General features: G+C 35.0%; 3 protein-coding genes across 3 annotated transcripts; 2 read left to right on the top strand and 1 right to left on the bottom strand.

The window, feature by feature from the left end:
- The first annotated feature begins 2967 nt into the window (after window positions 1–2967).
- Window positions 2968–10054, top strand: LOC132052813 (kinesin-like protein KIN-5D). The gene is made up of 22 exons (XM_059444501.1): window positions 2968–3157; window positions 3231–3360; window positions 3927–4082; window positions 4161–4637; window positions 4888–4985; window positions 5075–5231; window positions 5309–5378; window positions 5482–5558; window positions 5648–5701; window positions 5786–5866; window positions 5958–6069; window positions 6369–6455; window positions 6553–6728; window positions 7091–7252; window positions 7339–7446; window positions 7560–7718; window positions 7813–7896; window positions 8510–8715; window positions 8819–8920; window positions 9010–9119; window positions 9203–9354; window positions 9451–10054. The coding sequence occupies exons 1-22, from the start codon at window positions 2991–2993 to the stop codon at window positions 9664–9666; spliced, it is 3141 nt and encodes a 1046-aa protein (XP_059300484.1). The 5' UTR covers window positions 2968–2990; the 3' UTR covers window positions 9667–10054.
- Window positions 9969–18109, top strand: LOC132052814 (putative respiratory burst oxidase homolog protein H). The gene is made up of 16 exons (XM_059444502.1): window positions 9969–10097; window positions 12329–12598; window positions 12966–13061; window positions 13151–13313; window positions 13395–13443; window positions 13522–13635; window positions 14061–14867; window positions 15396–15488; window positions 15585–15700; window positions 15789–15891; window positions 16355–16446; window positions 16529–16676; window positions 16952–17086; window positions 17189–17317; window positions 17673–17751; window positions 17848–18109. Exons 2-16 carry the CDS (start codon window positions 12370–12372, stop codon window positions 17955–17957), a joined length of 2463 nt encoding a protein of 820 aa, XP_059300485.1. The 5' UTR covers window positions 9969–10097; window positions 12329–12369; the 3' UTR covers window positions 17958–18109.
- Window positions 18110–21508: 3399 nt separating this feature from the next.
- Window positions 21509–23150, bottom strand: LOC132054688 (WUSCHEL-related homeobox 3-like). Its single transcript, XM_059446659.1, has 2 exons — window positions 22776–23150; window positions 21509–21746 (listed from the first exon to the last, which is right to left on the bottom strand). The coding sequence occupies exons 1-2, from the start codon at window positions 23109–23111 to the stop codon at window positions 21555–21557; spliced, it is 528 nt and encodes a 175-aa protein (XP_059302642.1). The 5' UTR covers window positions 23112–23150; the 3' UTR covers window positions 21509–21554.
- Window positions 23151–23728: the final 578 nt, after the last annotated feature.

The following is a 23728-nucleotide window of genomic DNA, read 5'->3' as shown; positions in this document are numbered from 1 at the left end:
CATCTTTATGGTCATTAACCATTTTGCTATTTATTAACCTATTAATTTCTTTTATTACCACAACAACAAATATTTCTTAACCGTTGCAAGAGGCTGAAACTCTATTCGGTTGATTACACTAATTCTACTATATATACATAGTCTATTTCTTTGGCGAGATAAGAATATGAGGAGAAAACATATACAAATATATTTACTTGCTCTTATATTTTTGTGCTGGGTTTTCTACTTTGAGAAATCTTTGTTAGATTAATTTCTGGGCAAACATGCTTTTAGAAGAGCTTGTTGAATCAGGGGATACACATACCGGGTGAAATATCCTTAAGGACAGTGCCATTGGCATGCCTCAAGCTACGAAGAATTCTCTACAATTGTTCGTGATCAGGTATTTTCTTCAAGCTTAGAAAAGTCCCTACACGTGTTCGTAATGAAGAATTTTCCGTAAGATTTCCAACAAGATCTGCCGAAAGTGTTGGGTTTTTTTTTTTTTTTTTTTTTTTTTTTTTTCCGTTGCTTTTGTCACGAGTCGGATATTCATATTTGGATCCCGCCTAATTTGAATTTGTGCTGCGTGAGACACATTTAAGGGTGAAATGCTCCATAACATAATTTTCTATAATCAGGGCTCGAGCCGGAGACCTATAATTAAAGGTGGATGGATCATATCTATCTCACGACAAATATTGTTGGTGTTGAATTGTCACATACAGGGATGAGTTCAGATCTTTATCAAAATCTGGTGTCAGCGAGTGCAGAGCTTTCTTATGGAAAGGAAAATAGGAGAAGTAAAGCGTACCGTTGAGTATGCCCTAAGTAACAGTATCTACCAGCTTCACAGCAACCAGCTAAGGAGCAACTATGAGAAGAATTAATGCTCAATTTTCAAAGTGTCATATTCTTATCGACCCTTTTTCAAAGTTGTACTCATAATTTAACAGACCAAGTAGTAGTATTTATCAATTTAATACCAATTTAAATGCATGTGAGGACTCACATCATTCTTGTCACCTGGGGTACCTCTAATTTGGCACCACATACTAACCCCACTTTTGCCTTGCTTTTCCTGTTTATCTTATATTTTTTCTACTAATTTATCAATCTCGTGTTCCTTGTGATAGCTCTTATAATGATTTTGATACATAATAGAGGTGGATTTTGAATTTATGAGTTTGATTTGGATTTAATCCACCACACACCATCTAGTTTACTGGTTCAGAATTTATTTATTTATACTTATTAGTGGGTTTTTAAATGGTATATGCAATCTCGGCCAAAACTATTGAATTAGGATAACCTGTGGAGTATATAATTTCAATTATTGAACACTAATAAACTTTTGAATTCAGATAGGAAATATTAACGGCTATTTCACTTTTGATAAGCAGCTATGCAGCTCAATTGTGGAGTCATTCAAGTGGTCCAACTTTTGGAGCCACTACATCTAATGTCTTTTAAGGGCATAAAGAAATATTTAAGAAAATCTCATTTTTACTTTATTGGAATATTCTGATAAGGTAAACTCAGAGCTCTAATAAATAAAATTTGAGATGGCAACCTTCTTTAGTTTAAACATCATTTTCTTACTTTGAAATATTTTAGAATTTAATAGAATCGCATAATTTATTCATATATTAGCCTTAATAGAAAAATCATATGGCGTTATACATGCCATAAGAAATACATTTTTTTTTTAATATCGTCTCATAATAATAGTGTTTGGACCAACCTACACAAGCTGCATACTTATAATATTTTATCAAGTAGCTACAATTAAAAGGATTGAATCTTCTCTAAAACCCCGGAGGTAGAAGTTAAGGTAAAAAGTTTACAAGAATTCATCGAACGAGAAGTTTGTTCAGACTTCCCTAATGCTTTTTGGGAAAGGAAAAGACACATCGATGAATTATCTATATTGATGGGTTCAATGGATATTACCATTGTAAAGCTTAGATAAATATGAAAAAATCATCTAATTACATAATTATGCCAATATTAAATTAGTATGATTTAATATAAAATCGAGTGTTGATAATTTTTTGCGCTAACAAGTAATTAAAGATGAAGTAGTAATCGAATTAAAAACTTAAAGGTAAATAGTAGTAGTAACTATTTTCACATTATTAACACACAAATTAATAAACACCATATTTACATTTTCACCTTCTTTATCGATTTTAATTTGTGTATTATCACCATTTAATCATTTTTCATCTTATTCGCCTCTCGTTTAAGAATTTTCCAAATGTTATGTTGCCTTATTTCTTTGCATTAATTTCTCAGTAAGTATTTAATTAAACTTCTTCTTTATGTATAATCAATAATAACTCTAGGATTCTTAATGAACTCTTTAATTATTTTCTCTACTGATATGCCTATTAATCAAGAGATTTAGAAGATTCACAGTTTTGGAAACTCCATAAATGAATCACCTTACTTATCATGTGATTGAGGTTGTTGTATATTCAAACTGTGTGGCATTTCATGTAATAATTAGCAAAAGAATGCCCTATCTCATATCTAGAGATGATCCTTCTATTAAGTTTAATTTTTTTCTTATTTTTGTTTTTATGTTACAACGGTCAAAAATCAATTTGAAAAGCCCTGTAACAGCCACAAAATCTGAGCTCTCTCTTCAACTTTATTTATCTCACCTCACGCGCATATACACACACAGCTCCTCTCTCAATTAATAGAAAATAAAATCATAAGTGTCTTTCTTTTCAAATCAAACTAACAAAATTCTCTCTCTCTCAACAAAATCTTCTCTCTAAAATATCGCCGTTGTTGTTCTTCACATTGTAACGGCGATTTGATCGTCGGTAAGTAATTAATCATTTGTTTTTGTATAAATGCAGTTGAATCAATCAACGGATTTATTTTTTCATGATTTTGTTATTTCTCTAGCATCGATCAATCGTTTTCAATTTGACGTGAAAATGTTGATATTTTACCTATCCTTAAAACTGTTACAGCGCATTCTTATTGTTGAAATGGAGTCATCGCAACAGAGAAGAGGCTATGTTTCGCGGTCACCATCGCAGACACCGCGGTCTAGCGAAAAGGCGGTTAGAGATCTGCGATTAGCGGAAGGAAATATGAGTGGAAAGCATGACAACAAAGATAAAGGCGTCAATGTGCAGGTTATTGTGCGTTGCAGGTTAGTAGTAGTACATTTTTGGAAGCTTTAGTGTTGGTTTAAGTTAATGAATTGAATTGATGGGAATATGCAGGCCGTTGAGTGAGGATGAGATGAGATTGAATACACCAGCTGTGATTTCCTGCAATGACGGAAGAAGAGAAATTTCTGCTATGCAGAACATAGCTAATAAGCAGATTGACAAAACATTTGTCTTTGATAAGGTCTCTATTTCTTTTACTACTACAGTATTATTTATCCTTATCCCCCTCCCTGGGAGCTCCCACCTTTTTTGCACTTAAATAGATATAGGAAGAAGGAACATGGGCAACAACAACAACATACCCAGTGTAATCCCACTGGGGTCTAGAAAGGGTAGGATGTACGCAAACCTTACCCCCTACCTTTGTGGGTTAGAGAGGTAGAAGGAACATGGGCTAAAAGAAAAATGAAAGAACAATAGAGTACTTTTTTTCTTAAACCGCCTAGCATCTCCCACCTTTTTTGCTCCCTTAATGACTCGAACCACAACCTTAGGGTTGAAGGTGGAGGGTTTGATGTAATAACTCGGACACATTACCTGTTTTGGAGGAGAATGGATACGAGGGTTTCATATAACTAACACCAACTAGTTTGGGATTGAGGCGTATTTGCTTGCTTGATTGACTGAGTCTGAATGCTACTAGATTAATTTTTTTTTGGCACTGCTGAAAAAATAACAAAAGGTTGTGAATCAGGCATCTGGTGTTTCTGAGATGACACTAACATTGTGTTGGATAATGCTGTCCAGGTCTTTGGTCCTACGTCCAAACAGAAGGACTTGTATGATATTGCAATCTGCCCGATTGTATTTGAAGTTCTAGAGGGCTACAACTGCACCGTTTTCGCTTATGGGCAGACAGGAACAGGGAAAACTTATACAATGGAGGGAGGGGGAAGAAAGAAGGTTTGTGGCTGTTAGAGATGAATTTTTTTATGCTACTTTTCTTCTTCATAATAATAAATTACAGTTCACCCCGTTTAGAATGGGGAATTTCCAAGTGATGCAGGTGTTATCCCACGAGCTATTAAGCAAATCTTTGACATATTGGAAGCTCAAAGTGCTGAATATAGCGTAAAAGTAACATTTTTGGAGCTGTATAACGAGGAAATATCCGATCTTTTAGCTCCAGAGGAAACTACAAAGTTTATAGATGATAAATCCAAGAAACCATTAGCTCTGATGGAGGATGGTAAGGGTGGAGTTTTTGTTAGAGGCCTGGAAGAGGAATTAGTAAGCTCTGCAAATGAAATTTATAATATATTGGAGAAAGGTTCCGCCAAAAGACGTACAGCAGAAACTCTTCTTAACAAACAGAGCAGTCGTTCTCATTCTATATTCTCTATTACAATTCACATCAAGGAATATACTCCAGAAGGCGAAGAGATGATCAAATGTGGCAAACTGAATCTTGTAGACCTTGCAGGTTCTGAAAACATTTCACGTTCTGGTGCAAGAGAGGTGAGACATTAAAATTCTGTAATTCTTTTGCCTTTGCATTTAGCAATTTTGTTAGTAAGAAAAGGAAAAAAATAAAATAAAGAGAAACAAATGAATGAGTGTGCAATAGTTGCTTTGCAATGTCTTAATTTTACCTTTTTATGGCAACTTATCCTGGAAGAGACTTCACAAGTTCTTTTTCCCAATTTGATTTTGTTTTTCCTGTTCATATAATATCAAGCTGCTCTAGATGATAGATTTTATTTTGCAGGGCAGAGCGAGGGAAGCTGGGGAAATCAACAAAAGTTTGCTTACACTTGGTCGTGTTATAAATGCTTTAGTTGAGCACTCTGGTCATATCCCATACAGGTGCTTAAAAGATCTATATCTATTAACACAATATAATATGTATGAAGCTTTTTACATACCCTGAGAAACATTTGTTGGTGGTATGTCAGGGAGAGCAAAATAACAAGGTTGTTGAGGGATTCATTGGGAGGGAAAACAAAGACATGCATAATTGCGACAATATCACCCTCCATTCATTCTATGGAAGAGACACTGAGCACTTTAGATTATGCTCATCGTGCCAAAAACATAAAAAATAAGCCAGAGGTCAGTTTTCTGGTCAATCAAGCAGTCTCAAAAGATTTTTAGTTCAACTGTCCTTAACTTTTCTTTTGCTGTTATAGATTAACCAGAAGATGATGAAATCTGCCTTGATGAAGGACTTATATTCTGAGATTGAAAGGCTGAAGCAAGGTTTTATACTGCTTTATTCTTTTTGTACATGAATCTCTATCTTGGGTGGTAGTTGCTTTAAATTATTTATGTTTTGATTACATAAATTTCCATTTTATAACAGAGGTTTATGCTGCAAGAGAGAAGAATGGTATCTACATACCAAGAGATCGATATCTCCAAGAGGAAGCAGAGAAAAAGGTTAGGCCCTGCTCACTGTTCCACTGATTGGTTCAATTATCCTGTAATCTTTTCTTATGTATGGTCAATATGTTTTTCTCCTCTCTCAGGCAATGTCTGAAAAGATAGAGCGGATGGAACTCAATTCAGAATCAAAAGACAAGGTATACTACTGATTAATTACTCAGCTAGCTCGTATTGATCATTGAGAACTCATAACTCATTACATTTTTGCCTACTGCAAACAGCAACTCATGGAGCTTCAGGAACTGTACAATTCTCAGCAGTTGTTGTCCACTGAATTGAGTGACAAACTTGACAAGACAGAGGTTGGAGATCTGCCCCCACCTAATTTCAGAAGCGATCTTTTGTTGTCCAACTCTTTCTCATGGATATTAGCAATAATTTTGTGTCTTTCAGAAAAAGCTTAAGGAAACTCAGCATACTTTGGCTGATCTCGAAGAGAAACATAGGCTGGCAATTGCAACAATTAGAGAAAAGGAATTTCTTATAACGAATCTTCTAAAGTCTGGTAAACAACATCCTCTGAGCATGGTCAAGGCAGACTCTTTTGATTAGTCATCTGCAATTGCATGTTTTTCCTACAGACCAGCTTTGGGAGGAATATTTTAAAGGGGTGGGGTGGGGGTGGGTTAATGCAAGGTTTATTATTTTTCTTGTAAACCATTTTGTGGCTGGGGGATCATATCTGTCTTAAAGGAATTACCGAGTTCATCAGTGGAGACAAATATGGAGTCTATGGTTTTTTGTAGAATCATATTATCTTTTGGATTAATTGTATGAGATATTTAAACGTATGTATTCTACCAGAAAAATCACTGGTTGAGCAGGCCTTAGAACTTCGAGCTGAGCTGGAACATGCTGCATCAGATGTCTCTAACTTGTTTGCGAAGATTGGTAGGTCAACAGCTTTTAAGACCTGAATCCCTATGAATTTTCTTTCCCAAAATAAAGGCTCCATTGCACCCACTTTACTGATAATGGTCGATTTCAGAGCGCAAAGACAAAATAGAACATGGAAACAAAGTTCTCATCCATAAGTTCCAATCCCAATTAACTCAACAACTTGAAGTTCTGCATAAGAGTGTTGCTTCCTCAGCCACACAACAAGAGCTACAACTCAAACACATGGAGGAAGACATGCAGTCCTTTGTGTCTACCAAGATTGAGGTAATACCCCTTTATTTCTTTTATGAAACCTTTACCATATCAGAGAAAAAAGATTGAGGTATACTTTACTTAAAATTGACCATATACCTTTTAAAGAACACATTCTACAATGTGTCTGGGGAAAGACATAAAATATATTGATTTTATTGATTTCATGATGTCATGTCTGCAAGGATGTGCATCCTTGACTTATTAAATTAGTATTGGCCGTTGCAATATTGCCTAGACAAGGATGTGCTTATCACCCCGTGCAGACCCTTTTTGAGAAATTTCAGAAGCGCTTCTATAAAACACTTTCAAAACTTGTATTTCAGAGTCTTGTACTCGTGTTGATCCACGGGTTTTGGTGTACTTTTTTTAAGGCTATGGAAAAGCTTCGAGGCCTCCTAGACAACATGAAAATCATGTTTGGTACTGGTATCAAAGCTTTAGATGGTTTGGCCGGGGAGCTCGATGGCAATGCTCAGTCAACTTTTGACCGTTTAAACTCTGAAGTTTCTAAACATTCATCTGCTCTTCGAGAGGTGTGCCTTCTTTTTAATTTCTCTGAGAAATTCCATGAAGTATATTCACTTTCCGCTTATCTCTATTTTCTGTTTTTGAAATGTAGCTTTTTGAGGAGATTGCCTTTGAGGCCAATACCTTGGTTAATGATCTTCAAAAGAGTCTTCACGGCCAGGAGGAGAAACTAATTGCATTTGCAGCACACCAACGAGAGGTATCGGTAGTTCCTATTTGTCAGCTCTTCCACCTTCACCCCTCAGTTCCCCTATGTGTATCTCCCTCTTTTTTCCTTCCCAAGTTTGGGTGATAAATTTGGATGCTTTTTAGGCTCACTGCAGGACAATCACAACATCAAGGTCATTCTCGGAAATTACTGGCAACTTTTTTAAGACTTTAGATACGCATGTCTCCCAATTGGGCGATATAGTTGAAGATGCACAGACTGTCAGTGACCAGAAGTTTTCTGAACTTGAAAAGAAGTTTGAGGTGATTGATGTCATCCATGTGCATCTCCCTCACTTAATGAAGGTCAATATGCATTTTAGTCCCGTTTTATATGGATATATCCCCCCTTTTACAGGAATGTGCTGCCAATGAGGAGAGGCAAATCTTGCAGAAAGTGGCAGAACTTCTTGAAGGATCAAATGCTAGGAAGAAAAAATTGGTATGGTCATTTTCTTAGTCATAGAAGAAAGACATCAATACAGCTGTGGCTAAAATTTTTATTATTCCTAAGCACAGGCTAAAAAAGATAACTTCGTTGATCTACGAATATGGCAAGAAAAGATTCATTTTCTTTTAGTTAAGTGAACAGAACAGGGTGACAGCAACAATGTGTGGCCTTCACACCTTGCCTAGGTTATGTTGGAATTTTGTTTCTAGCGTTAGTACTCAATGATGGAACAATGTTATTCTCCATTTATAAGTGATAAGAAGAATGCATCGTGGATCCTGGAGGACAATCATTGACTTATATCTACTTAGGTTGCGAAAGCTAATTGAACTTTTTACTTAAGATAACTTCGTTGATCTACGAATATGGCAAGCAAAGATTCATTAAGCGAACAGAACAGGGTGACAACGACAATGTGTGGCCTTCTTCATACCTTGCCTAGGTTATGTTGGAATTTTTTTTCTAGCGCTAGTACTCAATGATGGAATAATGTTATTCTCCATTTATAAGTGAATCCTGGAGGACAATCATTGACTTATTACTTTATCTATTTTAGGTTGCAAAAGCTAATTGCTAATTGAACTTTTTACTTGGTTTGCTCTAGGTTCAAACCGCAATCGATGACCTTCGAGAAAGTGCTTACAACCGAACCAGCAGATTAAAACAAGAGATGTCAACTATGCAAGATTCAACTACTTCAGTCAAAGCCGAATGGACGAATTATATGGAAAATGCTGAATGCCATTATCTTGAGGATACTGCTTCTGTGGAAAATGGGAAGAAAGAGATGGAGGAGGTGCTACAGAATTGGTATGTTCTCCTAGCATTTTTCATATCATTTGTGAAGAAGAGAAGTGTGTTAATTTCGGCTAATCTGAAATTTCGCTTGCATCTCTGCTTACTTGTTATGCAGTCTGCAAAAGGCAAAATTGGGTGCTGAACAGTGGACGAATGCCCAATGCTCTTTGATCAGTCTAGAGGAAAGAAACATTGCATTTATGGATAAAATTGTTAGGTTGGTTGATTCACTTGCTATTCAAGTCTTTTGTCTCATGTTTCCAATATTTCACTTATTATTTACTGTGAGCTTGTACATTTTTTTAGTGAAGGAATGAATGCCAATGAAGCATTGCGTGCACAGATTTCGTCTGGCGTGTCATCTACTCTTCAAGACACTGATGTTGCCAGCAAAAACCTTCTCTGTTCCATTGACCGTACGTTATCAAGTTTTACACATATATTAATGACTTTCACTGCCTGCTTGGCATCATCTAATTAACTAAATTAAATTCTGCAGATTCTCTACAACTTGACCGTGATGCTTGTGGGAACCTTGATTCGTTGATTGTTCCTTGTTGTGGAGAGCTGAGAGAACTGAAAAGTGGACACCACCACAAGGTTGTTGAAATTACAGATCATGCAGGACATTGTCTTTCACAAGAGTACATGGTAAGGACATTGTGTCATTTGACAGAAATTGTGTGTCTATTCTGTTTGGAACGACATTATTCATGTACTTATCCAAATCTTTGTCACCTGGATTAGGTTGACGAACCATCTTGCTCTACTCCGAGAAAGAGAGCTTTCAGTATTCCAAGCGCTGGTTCCATTGAAGAGCTCAAAACACCTTCTTTCGAGGAGTTGTTGAAATCATTTTGGGATGGAAAATCACTGAAGCAAGCAAACGGAGATGTAAAACATATTGCAGAGGACGCTTATTCGTTGAGAGATTCAAGACTTCCTCTCACTACTATTAATTAGGACTATAGAAATTAGACATTATAGGATTATGGAAGAAAATCTGTACATAAGAAATTCAACTACATGACGAGTGAGGGATAGCTTCGCGGTAAGTGCCCTCCACCTCTAATCATAGTTGGGGTTCGAGTCATCAAGGAAGCAAAGTGGAAGAGGCCACTGTTAGGCTCCTTGAGTAGAGGAGTTTGAATGCGGGGTTGCCATATCCATGAAAGAAGAAAGAAGAAAATGGAAAACTATTTATCCTACATGTAATTCATGTATTACTATTCTTTAAATTATTTGTAGTGATTGGGAAGAGTTTCATTTGTTTGAACCTCTTGTAGGAAACAGAGTTGGGAGTTTCCTGAGACAATGACGGATTATTGTAAATGAGTGACTTTGAGCTGTCTTTGGATGTGATCAATATAGAGTTTTTCTAATCTTCTAATCTGGTATTTATACCCTGAAATGACTCTTAACTCCATTTGAGGAATTGTTTGGAAGAGGATTTGGGCCAGTGTGACATTCTGGGGTCAACTTCACTACGCAGTTGTGTTTTCCTCCTCTTGTCCTTTTTGGATAAGTGCCCAATAGGGACAACGAGAATAGAGGTTTTAACTTAATTAATGCCAATTATCAAAGTATGGAAGGTAGTTCAATCTTGCACCGGGGGCGGATAAGTTTTTTCGGTATAGTAGTTCAATCTTGCACCAGGGAATATGGATATGGCGTCCCGTGCCAATGGATCTATCTGTTACAGTGAAAACCAGGAGCACGAGTAGAACCGAAAATCTTAAATGGTAATAAATAAAGGATGCAGAGTGAAGGCTTGCAAGAGAGGAAAAAATAGTAAGAATTCGGCTCCGGTGGATAAATGAGTTCCTGAGGTTTATTAATACACAATTCGGCTTAGTGATCACATAAGACACTACTCACTAGAGTGCACTTAACTTCACCAATTAAAGTCAATATACAGCTAATTGAATCTGCTATGTTACACTGATACCTTTAAGCTTTCGAATGAACTGATATTAGCTGAGATTAACTTGTTAATAGCTTGGCAAGTTGATCACGTGCAAATATCTAGCCTTTAAATTCATCTTAAGCTTCGGTATATCTCGGTTACACTCCATTTATTAAAATCCTATTCTCTAGCAAAACCATTTAAAATAAGAACTTCGAGATTGCTTCGAATTAAGATTATTACAAGCTCAATTTCACATTGATAAATTGACCAGACCCCTGTTAAATGTGCAGTTCAAAATCTGAGAAAAATTGCTCGAGTTTGAACTAATAAATCTACCTTGACCCGTGTTATTTTGTGGTTATAGCTAGAGTTCAGATTTTGCCTTGATTCTCTTGATTTGGTACCGTTTTGATTCCTTGCTCTGGTACAGCTCTTGCTGCCCGCACCGAAACAGTACCTTACCTCGATATCTTGTTAACTGCTGCGCCTCAATGCCTTTTGGGAGAACCAATTATACTCAAACTCCAGTAAATTTTATAGGAGTTTTTCTCGTTTTTACTATGGATATATAAAAAAGGAGTCTGGGGCACAAAGCATCCCGCGTTAGCAGGGTCAGGTTCGGGGAAGGCCCGCACGCCAAGCACCAGTGACTGCTCTAAACAGACCTATCGGCAGAGGCTGAGCCAGAACTCGAAGCTTGTGGGTTCGGGGTTCTAATTCTTTAAAGTTATTGGGTTCCTATTTAATAATTTGTATATATTTGACAAAAAATTTAATACAAATATATGATTTGGATAAAAGCTATTAGGTTCGACCGAAGCAACGCCCGAAGGGCTAGCTCCGCCCCTGCCTATAGGTCACACAGAGACAACTTTAGTGTTGCTTTAAGCTCCCCTTCCTTTACTATGAATATTCTTGTCCAAATTTTATTTTCGGATTAAAAAGTGATTATTTTTCTATTACATTTCAAATGGCGGCTAAACTTTGAATACCGGTCCCACCCAAAGTTTCCGACTTTGCTGTAGGCTATAGCATTGTCAAAACTTAAAACCATGTTGAAGCTGAGATATTTTAAAAAACAAAAACTTTCAGAACCCAAAAGCTTAAAAAGAAAAAAGATTAAGAAGAACAACAAAAATTTATAATAATAAAAGCAGTGGACGACGACGTGCTCACAAGTCACAAGTACTTGCATCATCGGGATCCCAAATGACTACTTCTTGCATTGAAGAATTCGAACCACGTCTAAAAAGATGCATGTTCCCCCACCCATTTTGATTCCTAGAATTTCTGTCATAAGAAAGCATTTGAACATTGGTAGAATATTTAACAATTTAATCATATGATCTGTCTCTAGCTTGCTAGGTATGCCTATAATTAAAATATTGTATTCACATTATGGGATATTGAACAAATTGCAGTATCTTATGCACAAAATCCAGTCTTCCAGTGACTAAACTAATTATTCAACTACTCCTTGGCTCTGTTTAAAAAAGATTCAATTAACTCAAAGGAAAGAAATAAATAAGTTATCATCAGAAATAAGACTTTGTCCAATGAATAAAATGTTCATTTTGGTTGCTCTTTAGTTGGGGGACACTATGTTTTTTGAAAAGCATAGCAATTTCAAACAATTGACTTAACGAATTCTCCTCTCTTTTTCCCTCTGTGCTTCCTGTCTAAAATCTCTCTTTCATCCAAATTTTTTCAAAACAGAGTATTTTGAAGCTCTTCAAAGGAGAAGAGAATCACATAGTATGGTGCCCATTGACAATGGGGAATTATCTAGAGACAATTCAGTGAAATGGATTCTTGAAAATGCTGAAATAGATAGTGATGTTCCGGATAATGTAAACCAAAAATCTTTCAAGAAAAATTATAGCATTTCAAGAAGAAGAAATGGCGTCGTTCCAAGAATGGGGAGGATGCAATCAGGAGCTTCTAGAGGGCTCAAGAGCTTGCGATTTCTTGACAGAACAACTACAGGTATTTAACTGCTCGAGCGTATGCAATTATTTACTGAATTGTATTTTCTACACCCCCCCTCATGTGTGGACCTAATTCTAAAGAATCTCTTTTGATTATAGAATGCCGTTTGACTTGAACTCAGGATCTTCGTCTGTGTTGATACCATATCGAATTATGTGATAGTCTTGTCTAAAAGCTTAACACTATAATTTACCTAATGTCGAAAATGCTATGTTCACTTAAACTAGTCGATTATATACTCCATCCGCCACTGAGGACCTCTATCTGTTCTGCTACCATATTGAATAGTATGACAATCTTATCAACAAGCTAAAACTGTTAGAAAAGTTAACTTTTATTTACTTAATTATATCTTTAACAACAGGGAAGGAGGGAGATGCCTGGCGAAGTGTGGAGAAACGATTCAATCAAAATGCAGTTAATGGGAGGCTCTTCAGAGAGAAATTTGGGACCTGTATTGGTATTTTTGTCAACTCCTGTAGAAACAGGCATTATATAAACTTGTTTTCAGTAGAGAAGAAGGTAACATTTCTATATTTTGCATCATAGGTATGGGAGAAAGCAAGGAATTTGCTGGAGAGTTATTCGATACGTTGGCAAGGCGTAGGAAGATCAACACAGAAGATGGTATAACAATTGATGAAGTGAGAGGATTTTGGGAAGACATATCAACTCAATCTCTTGATGCAAGGCTTCATATTTTTTTTGACATGTAAGAAATTAATCAAGTGTTTTTGTATAAAAAATTACTGCCTTTCCTCTTTCTGAAGGACTAATTATGGTAATTTTTCAGGTGTGACAAGAATGGTGATGGGAAACTATCAGAGGAAGAGGTAAAGGAGGTGAGAAAAACTTTTCTTGTAAACTGTCCTCTTCTCCTTCAATTTTTCCTTTCTTAATATTTTCTTTTTCTGAAAAAGGTTCTAGTGATGAGCGCCTCGGCAAACAAATTGTCAAAATTCAAGCAACATGCAGCGACATACGCAGCTTTAATCATGGAAGAGCTTGATCCTGATCATTTGGGATATATTGAGGTAAGGATACCACAAAAAAAGTTGCCATCCTTTTACTGTTAGTGATGGTTTGATTATCTGAGTGAAAAACTTATATGGTCACCCAAATATAGCAAATTATTCACTGGTCACTTATGTTTATTTTGTATCAATAAAGTCACTCAAGTTAGACTAGTTTTCTTTAATAGATAATTTGCTATAGTTGAGTGACCATATAAGTTATTCGCTCTGATTATCTTGGACCTCAAAGACACCAGTCATGCTTCTAGTTTCCAACTTTCAATTACAATCATCATATTGACGATAAATCTCCTCGCGCCCTGCCATAAGAACTTATTAGAACTGAATTTATGAAAACTCTTTAGAGACAGAGCTTCATTGCGTGGTATAAGACTAAAATATATGATCCTATTGATAGCGTTCTTCTTTAATTTTTCATTTTCTAGATGTGGCAACTTGAAGCTCTACTAAGAGGGATGGTGGGATCAGAAGAAGGGGAAAAAACTCTGAAGAGATCACAAACACTAGCAAAAACCATGATCCCAAAAGAATACAGAACTCCAGTCAGCAAATTCTTTTACAAAACATCAGAGAAAATACAAGAAAATTGGAAAAGAATATGGGTACTAACATTGTGGTTGTGCATCAACGTAATACTCTTCACTTGGAAGTTTCAACAATTTAAGAGAAAAGCAGCATTTCAGATCATGGGTTATTGCGTTTGTATAGCTAAAGGTGCAGGAGAGACACTTAAGTTCAACATGGCTCTCATTCTTTTTCCTGTATGCAGAAGAACACTTACTAAGCTAAGAGAAACTTTCGTTGGTTCAATTTTTCCATTTGATGATAACATCAATTTCCACAAGATAATTGCATTGGGAATTGCTATCGCGACGTTTATTCACACGCTTTTCCATTCAAGTTGCAATTTTGTGAAACTAACATCATGTCCACAAAGTAAATTTATGACATTTCTTGGAAGCAACTTCGACTACCATCAACCGAGTTACTTGGATCTGGTGGCATCTATCCCTGGCGTAACTGGCATTCTGATGACACTTTTCATGCTTTTCTCGTTCACATTGGCTTTACATTCATTCAGAAGGAACGTCATCAAATTGCCATGGCCGTTCCATCATTTAGCAGGATTTAACGCGTTTTGGTATGCACATCATCTGTTAGTCCTCGTCTACATCCTCTTGATTCTCCACGGATACTTCATATACCTTACTACAGAATGGTACAAAAAGACGGTATGTTGACATCTCCTAGTTTTAATTTGCAGTAAGAGTAGAAATTCTAGTAGTGTTATATGGTTACTTGAAAATGCATCAATCATATTGTCCACAAAAACTCTGTTCACATGTTTGTGGCCTTTTTAATTGTTAATTGTAGTATTTAACCGAAAATACTAGTTCAGTAGATTTACAGGTTTCTCCTTAGCGGAAGCAGATTTATAGCAACTATGACTTGTGTCACCGGTCATTAGGAATCCTCACAAGATGGGGGAATTCCCTTGTTTCCAGTCAAAATCCTCTCTAGGAAGATGCAGGGAATTTACTCCTTGTCAAACCCTAGCCATCATATTAATGTGGAAAAGCATTGTGTTTCCAACAACCATACTGATGTATTTATACGTCATAGGCAGTATTCAGGAGGAGGACAAGTTAATGGGCTAGCGGGCTAATTAACACCCCTTATGGGTGGGCCCGACCCAATAGTTATTTCCAACATTAACAATTTCCTATCAAACTAGTGATGATTATACTTCTTCTCTGCAGACATGGATGTATCTTGCAGTTCCATTACTTACATATGCTACGGAAAGAACTCTCATCGTCTATGAGCACAGCTACCATGTCAATATCATAAAGGTTTTAGTTTCAAATAAGTTTTATTTCAATTCATCAACTTATGTTAATTGCAAAACATGCTGAATTCAGCTTTGATTTGGTGCTAAAAAATTGCAGGCTGTCACATATACAGGGAATGTATTAGCATTATACATGAGTAAACCTCCAGGATTCAAGTATAAGAGTGGAATGTACCTTTTTGTTAAATGTCCAGATATATCAACTTTTGAATGGTAACTGAAGAAACTCAAACTATGCAATGATCACATACAGAAATCTGTCCGGTCTATTTTCGCTAAGGGGCTTTGTTAATTTTTACAGGCATCCATTCTCAATCACTTCAGCACCAGACGACAACTATTTAAGTGTCCATATACGTACATTGGGAGACTGGACTACAGAGCTTAAAACCAGATTTGAGAAGGTAATAAATTTGTTAAACTTGCATTTCCAAATCACTTTCAATAAGTTCTAGAAGTCTAATGAGCTAATACTACAGAAAATTGTCAAAATTGGTGATTCATCCATATCATTAGTGGTTTGAAACTCGACCATTACATAGTAGGAAAATCTGCATTTCAGCCATGACCTCAGAAAGTGTTTAACTAATATCCACTGACTGTGTAAGAACATTTCAACACTTTTAGAACATATTTTTAAGGTGAATAATTTCATTATTGACAGTTACCTGTAATTACCGTTTAAATGACCTAACAGTGTAAGAACTTTCTACACAGGCACTGTATAGAAGTTCAGCTCCTTCATTTATGATGCCGTGTGGAGCAAAATATGCCTAGTTACTAAGTTCCAGCTTATAAAGCCGATCAATTTTTCTTTCTTCTACTTATATTTAGCTTTTTCTGAATTTAATAAGCTCTCATTTGCAGGCCTGTGAGCCTCAAGCTGCACAATCAAGGAAGGGAAGTCTTGTTAGAATGGAAACTAAAGTATATTCAGATGTCCAGCACTCTCAATCCGAGTACGTTAGCATGTTCTATGTTACTGATTATCATGTCCATGAACCATAATGGAACTTATATTGCTCTTATCTTTTGAGGCAGATTTCCTAAGATCACTATCAAAGGACCTTATGGTGCACCAGCTCAGAACTACAAGAAATATGATATCCTTCTATTGATTGGCTTGGGAATAGGAGCAACACCATTTATCAGCATTTTAAAGGACCTTCTAAACAATGAATCTGAATCTGTAAGTTCCTAATTTCGAAACAATATTTTGCTAAGGATTTAAATTATATACACTGATTGTCTAACAGTGAACTTTAACCTATTGTAGCACTCTACCTACTTCATTTTCAAGGTTACTAGTCCTACTTATTATAGACAGTTACGTTTTAGCTATCTTTTAGATGACCTTATAAAAAAATTCGTTTATACTGTCAGTGTACGAAAGTTGAACTCTGTTTCTAATTAAGAATAAGTAGAGATGTGAAAATGAAAATTAATGAAATCCAATAACTGCAGAATCAGCAATTTGGTGAATCATCAAGTAATAAGAGAGGTCCTCACAGAGCATATTTCTACTGGGTGACAAGAGAACAAGGATCATTTGACTGGTTCAAGGGTGTTATGGATGATATTGCTGAATATGACCATAATGTGAGTTAATTTTCAATAACAAGAATTTCTCAGAATTCTATTAGTTCCCTCACTTGACATAAATTGAACTGATATACTTGAAATGTTTTGTACATGTTCCAGGAATTGATAGAAATGCACAACTATTTGACTAGTGTTTATGAAGAAGGAGATGCTAGATCTGCACTTATTGCAATGGTGCAATCACTACAACATGCTAAAAATGGACTTGATGTTGTCTCCGATAGTCGGGTATATATATATATATATCCTCTTTAGCAATGACTCTCCCTTCAAACATTCTAGTTTTCACAATTTTAGTACGTTATAGTTCTGTGCACTGACTATGTAAACAATGTTGAAGCAATCAGGTCATGGCTTATAAGAATATTACAATTAAAACTCAATTATAAGCATTAATTGTTTTATTGCCAATACTAAGTAGCAGTCAAAAGTTTGTATCCGTTTTTCATGATATTATGCATTAGCATGATAAACACGATACTAATATGCTATAATAGGTTAAACCATAGTGTAAAAAGATTTTTACAGTCAAGTCAGTGTATATAACTAAACTTTTCCTTTTCAAACACTTGCTCTATAACAGATAAGAACACATTTTGCAAGACCAAATTGGAAAAAGGTATTCTCTCGGTTGGCAGCAGTCCATCCATCTTCTCGAATTGGTAAGGCTCAATTATGTATGTTTTTTTTTCTTTGTCAAAAAGAACATGTTCCAATCTTTAGAAAGAACTTATTATATAATGATCTATCAATTGCAGGTGTATTTTACTGCGGAAGTCCAACTCTTACAAAACCACTTAGAAGGCTGTGTCAAGAATTTAGTTTAAATTCATCTACTCGCTTCAATTTCCACAAAGAAAATTTCTAGACATATATAGTAATAGTGGTTTCACATATTTACTTCACTGAGCTATGAATTCTACTAATAATTTCCTGTATAAAATGTTACCCGCTTGCAATTCTACTGAAAGATGTTGCTTGATATGTACTGGAAGAGAAATTTTGGAAGTTGCGCTTTCACTTGGTTTATCTCAGCATTTTGGTCAAGATTATGTGATTGTCTGTAAGTACACTCCTTTGAGTTTCTTTTTTCAAAGAACAAAGGCTAAAGCTATAAATACAAGGTTCAATTAAGTCAAATGTAGAAATGACTCGATCATCTTCAAGAAATTAACCGATTTCATTCTTGCGATTTAACTTGTTTGGGCTGAGAATTTAAATGTTATTTTGGATATTTAGATGCAACAAATTGGAGAGAAAAAAGTCTAAATGGTCCCTAAGTTGAAGGATAAGTGTAGTTAAATCCCTAAGATATGTACACAAAACAGAGCATCAACGTTGTTGTCGTCCAGTTTCTTTTTCAAATTTTTACCTCCTATATTAATTGAGTGGTTATTGATTTCCAAATATCCTTTTAGCTACTCCCTCTGTATCAAAATTTATGTGGCATATTTTTCTTTTTAGTCTCTCCAAAAAAGAATGTCATCTTTATTTATTTAGCAATAATTTAACTTTATGAGATGATTTACAAACATATAAATATCTAAGGTTTATTTTGGACCACAAATGTAAAAAATGTTCCTTTCTTTTTAAAACTCCGTTCCTAATAAAATAGTGCCGCATAAATTGAGACAGAGAGAGTATAAATTAATCGTGCTGGTTGTATTAATATAAAATCGGAAAAGGTCCAAAAATACCCCTAACGTATGGGAAATGGCTCACAAATACCCTCCATCCATCTATTGGTCCAAAAATACCCCTCCATCCACCTATTTGGTCCAAAAATACCCCCAATCTATTTTTTGGCTCAAGAATACAAATTAACACCCTAATTTTGATGATATTTTTTCAATTTTAAAATGTCACGTGGCTTGTTTTGATTGAACACATATATTATTTAATTTAAAAACTAAACCTCACCCATTTAATCTAACCCATTTCGTAACAAGTTCAAGCTCTATGGCTCAAGAATACAAGTGAGTACTGACTTGTATAATTAGCTCCTAGACAGTCAATTCCTATAGTGCAACATTGAACAGAACATATTTCTTCCTTGTTTCGGTGCACCAATGGCTGCTGGGATAGGACGTTTCTTCTTTATTTTGGTGCCAATGGCTGCTGGATTGCCATCTTCTTTTGTCTGAGCTTGTTTATGTTTGTTTGTGAAGAAATGACTAGTATGTTTCTCAAAATTCACTGTCAAATAAATTTATTATGGAAACCATAGAGCTTGAACTTGTTACAAAATGGGTTAGATTAAATGGGTGGGGTTTAGTTTTTAAATTAAATAATATATGTGTCCAATCAAAAAAAGTCACGTGGCATTTTAAAATTGAAAAAATACCATCAAAATTAGGGTGTTAGTTTGAGGGGCATTCTTGAGCAAAAAAAAAAATAGGTTGGGGCTATTTTTGGACTAAATAGGTGGATGGAAGGGTATTTTTGGACCAATAGATGGATGGAGGGTATTTGTGAGCCATTTCCCATACGTTAGGGGTATTTTTGGACCTTTTCTGATATAAAATCATTCGATTCATGGATCATGTGAAAATAAGTACTGCTTCCCTCAGAATTTATAGAACACCGTTTGATAGGATATGAAATTTAAGAAAAAAAGAAACTCCATATCTTTTTTTGAATGGGTAAAAATCATTTTAGTCCTCCAACTTTACTTTAAAAATCAAAGACCTAACATTGAACAATCGACATTTTCATCCTCTTATCTCAACTTCTCCGGCCATGATCGGTAATTTTATATTATTTGACCGATCATCAAAGGGGTAAAAGGAAATCACTTATATTTTTTTATTAATTAGGGAGTACCCTAATTAATAATATATAAATTTTTCACAGTTTCGTCCATCAATTAATTCTAACGCTTTCTGCCGTCTTCAATTTTTCTCCATAGCCAGAGCAGTTCTTCATATTTTCGGAGAACATTTCAAACCCTTGTAACCTTCATATTTCCAGAGAACAATTGTTTATTAGGGTTTGAAAGGTTCTCTGAAAATATGAAGAACTGCTTAGGTTATAGAGAAAAATTGAAGATGGCCGAAAGTGTTAGAATTAATTAACGAAGGAAACTATGAAAAATTTATATATTATTAATTAGGGTACTCACTAATTAATAAAAAAAATATAAGTGAAATTCCCTTTACCCCTTTGATGATCGGTCAAATAATATAAAGTTACTGATCAATGTACGGAAATTGAGATAAGGGGATGAAAATGTCGATTGTTCAATGTTGGAGGAGGTCTTTGATTTTTAAAGTAAAGTTGAAGGACTAAAATGATTTTTACCCTTTTTTGAATTGTGTGTTTAAAACTGCAAACTCATGAGCGGCATATGTAGTCAAAGTGAAAAATAAGTTCGAAGATAATCAGATTAAAACATAATTAACGGATTTGAGTTAAAACAAATTTTGAGTGTCCCTGTGAAAGACGGACTCAACTATATGGGGAAGTAAATGTGAAATTTGGAGATAAACGAGGTCTAAATGTCAAATCTCAGCTAAACATGGTTTACTGAATGGCAAATCATGAAAAAATGTACTGACATCAAGTGTTTACGCTAAATCATATTAATTTACCATGTTAAATCATAAATTAAGAGGATTTGCATTGATTTACTATTATTCAGTGATAATAATATGTGAAGATGTGTGTCATGTATTTATTGGGTTGATATAAATACAAAATGCGGATAAGTCATCACATCGTACTTTTCAACCACCAACTCTCGTAGAATAAATGCTTACCTGCACCCATTATATTTACACCAAACCAAATAATCTAATCTTAGTAGGTAAAATCAAATTAAATTACATATTACTTAATAGAGGTGTTATGCAACTAGAGCAGCCTCACTCATCGATTCAACCTTGCTTTTATATTTAAAATGTTTTCATTTGTAGAAAAGGTTAAATTGCATATTAGTTGAGGAACTGAATTGTGATCTTTTCATAGTCATGATTTTTCAATTTTGATCTTTTTATTATGATTTTGAAAAATGTTTCCTCGTGAACTAATTTTTGAGGTTGAAAGACTCAACTGTCATATCTTTACATGGTATCAGAGGCAACCCATCGATCCCTTTATTGTGTTTGTCTGTGTTGGGCCCGTAATCCACGCTTCAATAGAGTCCTCAGAATGGACAGGAGTGTTAAGTCCATATATTGGTTGAGAGAATGTGCTGCGATCTCCTTATATGATTCGGGCAATGGGCAACCCGACGACTTGAATATAGATTTAATTAGGAGAAAATTAAACCAATTAACCAAGCATATATGTACACGTACAAATAATAGAAATAAGTTAGAAGGCTAAAATGTTTCAAACTAACATAACCCAAACTACCATGCAAAATACACTTATCAAAAGTATACTCTTCAAATAATTTACTAATCTAATTGCTACATACTTATTAGTGAAATATAATTAAGCAAAGGAGAAGATTTATAAGTTTCTAATCCTTGAATCCAGTCGCTGCGACAGGGAAAAGTTCTAATGTTCTTAGAGGTCTGTTATTGCTGCAATGGACAATACTCGAAGAACCCTCGTTTGTCATCAAGATCCAATCTCCACCGTTAGTCTTCATCATGCAATTGATCTCCCTGAGGTAGTTCACCATGTGAGGTGATGCATCTGTTGCTTCAACCTACAAAAAGGACGAGATATTTTAAAAACATTACATAGTTTTAGTTGCCTATGACTAGCTACTCTATGTTTATATATTTGTTCTAAGAATTATCCTGAAAGTTATACATGCACATATTCTGTATTTAAAAACAATTTAATCTTAAACTTTTTATTTTACGCCTAATAAAATGATTTATGGACACCCAAATATATCTATAGCTTGTTTTAGACCACCATAAATTTTAAAGTCTTCTTTTTTCTTAAACTTCATGCCTTATAAATTAAAATACCGTCACATAAATTGGGACATAGTGAGTAACTGATAAGATGAGATATTTGAGAAGGGAAACCCGTACCCGGTATTTACACCAAACCACATGACTTACTATAGTTAAGTGATCAACTATGACAAATCTACATTACTACTTATGCGTTCACGTAAGTCCATTACCTTTTACTCAAAACCCCTATATGTATAATTCCATTTTAGATAAATAATTTTGTGTAAATTCAGTGAATATTATTACTCCTTCTGTTTCAATTTATTTGAATCTATTATTATTTGGGGAGTTTACGAGATGGTACTTTGACCATGTTTTTCTTACATTATTTCTAAATTATTTGAATTATAAATTATCATGACTTATAGTACTTTTAATATAATTTCTAAATATATAAATTTTATTTTTACAAACTTAAAAAATATATGTCAAAATTTACGATCAAAGTTATAAAATTTGACTCTCATATTCCGAAAAGATTCACATAAATTAAAACAGAGGAAATATATATTAATTTGAGATACATGTAAGAACTCATAAACTTAAAATTCAGGGCCATCTCTACATAAATGTAATGTATGCAGAAGACATTGATTGGTGTAAGAGTGGATTACGTCATTCTCAAAAAAGAAGAGCACGTGAAGATTATGCGTATATAATTTTGCATGTACGTTCATGCACGTCTGACAAAACTATCAGAACGAAATCATATATACACTGGCACACGCTAACGCATAAAACACAGCACTAGCAGACAAAATTTGTACCTGATGAAGAAATATAGTTGGAGAGTTGGGGTATAGCTGATAATTAACAGCAGCAGTATTAGAAGAAGGAGGAGGAGGAGAAGGAGGGTTTTGCGCATCATCATTAGTGTATTTCTGCATTTGCTGAAAAAGCTTTTTTCTCATGCTTTGCCTTTCTCTAGCTTTGTGGTTTTGGAACCAGTAAAACACATTCTTCCATTGAATCTTTCCATACATAGAAAGATTGGCAGTTATCATTTGTACTTGTGAGGAATTTGGATTAGTCAAACCTTTTCTGTACAAATCCTGTAATATCATCAGTTGATGTGGAGTTGGTTTCCATCTAGGTCTAGGCATTTTGAGACTTTGTGAGTATTCAAAAGATTCTTGATAACAACAAAACACTGTTTCCCTTTTAGGGTTTTCCAAGTATAAAATGGTCCTGCTCTATTGGGGAGACTATGTAGTAGTACTACAAATATATAGACAGCTAGACGTCAAGTGGAATGAAATCAGTAGTCATGCTGGTGTCATGATAAGGAGAGACATTAAATGAGAGTACTGTAGTATTATGTTACAGAATTCATATAAGTCATTATTATAGGTTGGTTGTTTCTGCATAATGGGCGGCCTTATTATTAACTCATTTCACAGAATGAATCCTGCAAAACTTACAGTGTTGGGTGCAATAAAATTCACTTAATTCTTTTCATTTGGCTCGTTTGGTAGGATCATTGGGAATTATTCCGACAAATATCTAAGTTATATTATAGGACTATTCAGTATCAGCTATACATCGGTTGATACGTTTTTTTTTTCTTGTTCACAATTAATACCGGCACAAAATCGATAAAAGTTATACTCTCTCCTTCCTAATTTATGTAACACATTTTCATTTTTAGTCTATCAAAAAAATGATGCTTTTCTATATTTGGTACGTAACAATTAGCTTTAAACTTCTAATTTTACTCTTA

This window comes from Lycium ferocissimum, chromosome 4 (genome assembly GCF_029784015.1).
Source record: "Lycium ferocissimum isolate CSIRO_LF1 chromosome 4, AGI_CSIRO_Lferr_CH_V1, whole genome shotgun sequence".
In the NCBI taxonomy this organism is placed as follows: Eukaryota; Viridiplantae; Streptophyta; class Magnoliopsida; order Solanales; family Solanaceae; genus Lycium; species Lycium ferocissimum.
The sequence above is the reverse complement of the archived record's forward strand: the minus strand, read 5'-3'. Positions and strand labels throughout refer to the sequence as shown.

What these genes read in the sequence shown, in the direction of transcription:
- LOC132052813 (XM_059444501.1), top strand. Translation starts at nt 2,991, where the DNA reads ATGGAGTCATCGCAACAGAGAAGAGGCTATGTTTCGCGGTCACCATCG. An exon ending in CACGTTCTGGTGCAAGAGAG is followed by an intron (nt 4,638 to 4,887) that starts GTGAGACATTAA and finishes TTTATTTTGCAG; the next exon opens with GGCAGAGCGAGGGAAGCTGG. An exon ending in ACAAACTTGACAAGACAGAG is followed by an intron (nt 5,867 to 5,957) that starts GTTGGAGATCTG and finishes TGTGTCTTTCAG; the next exon opens with AAAAAGCTTAAGGAAACTCA.
- LOC132054688 (XM_059446659.1), bottom strand. Translation starts at nt 23,111, where the DNA reads ATGCCTAGACCTAGATGGAAACCAACTCCACATCAACTGATGATATTA. An exon ending in CAACTATATTTCTTCATCAG is followed by an intron (nt 21,747 to 22,775) that starts GTACAAATTTTG and finishes TCCTTTTTGTAG; the next exon opens with GTTGAAGCAACAGATGCATC.
- LOC132052814 (XM_059444502.1), top strand. Translation starts at nt 12,370, where the DNA reads ATGGTGCCCATTGACAATGGGGAATTATCTAGAGACAATTCAGTGAAA. An exon ending in TAAACAATGAATCTGAATCT is followed by an intron (nt 16,677 to 16,951) that starts GTAAGTTCCTAA and finishes CAATAACTGCAG; the next exon opens with AATCAGCAATTTGGTGAATC. An exon ending in CCATCCATCTTCTCGAATTG is followed by an intron (nt 17,752 to 17,847) that starts GTAAGGCTCAAT and finishes TATCAATTGCAG; the next exon opens with GTGTATTTTACTGCGGAAGT.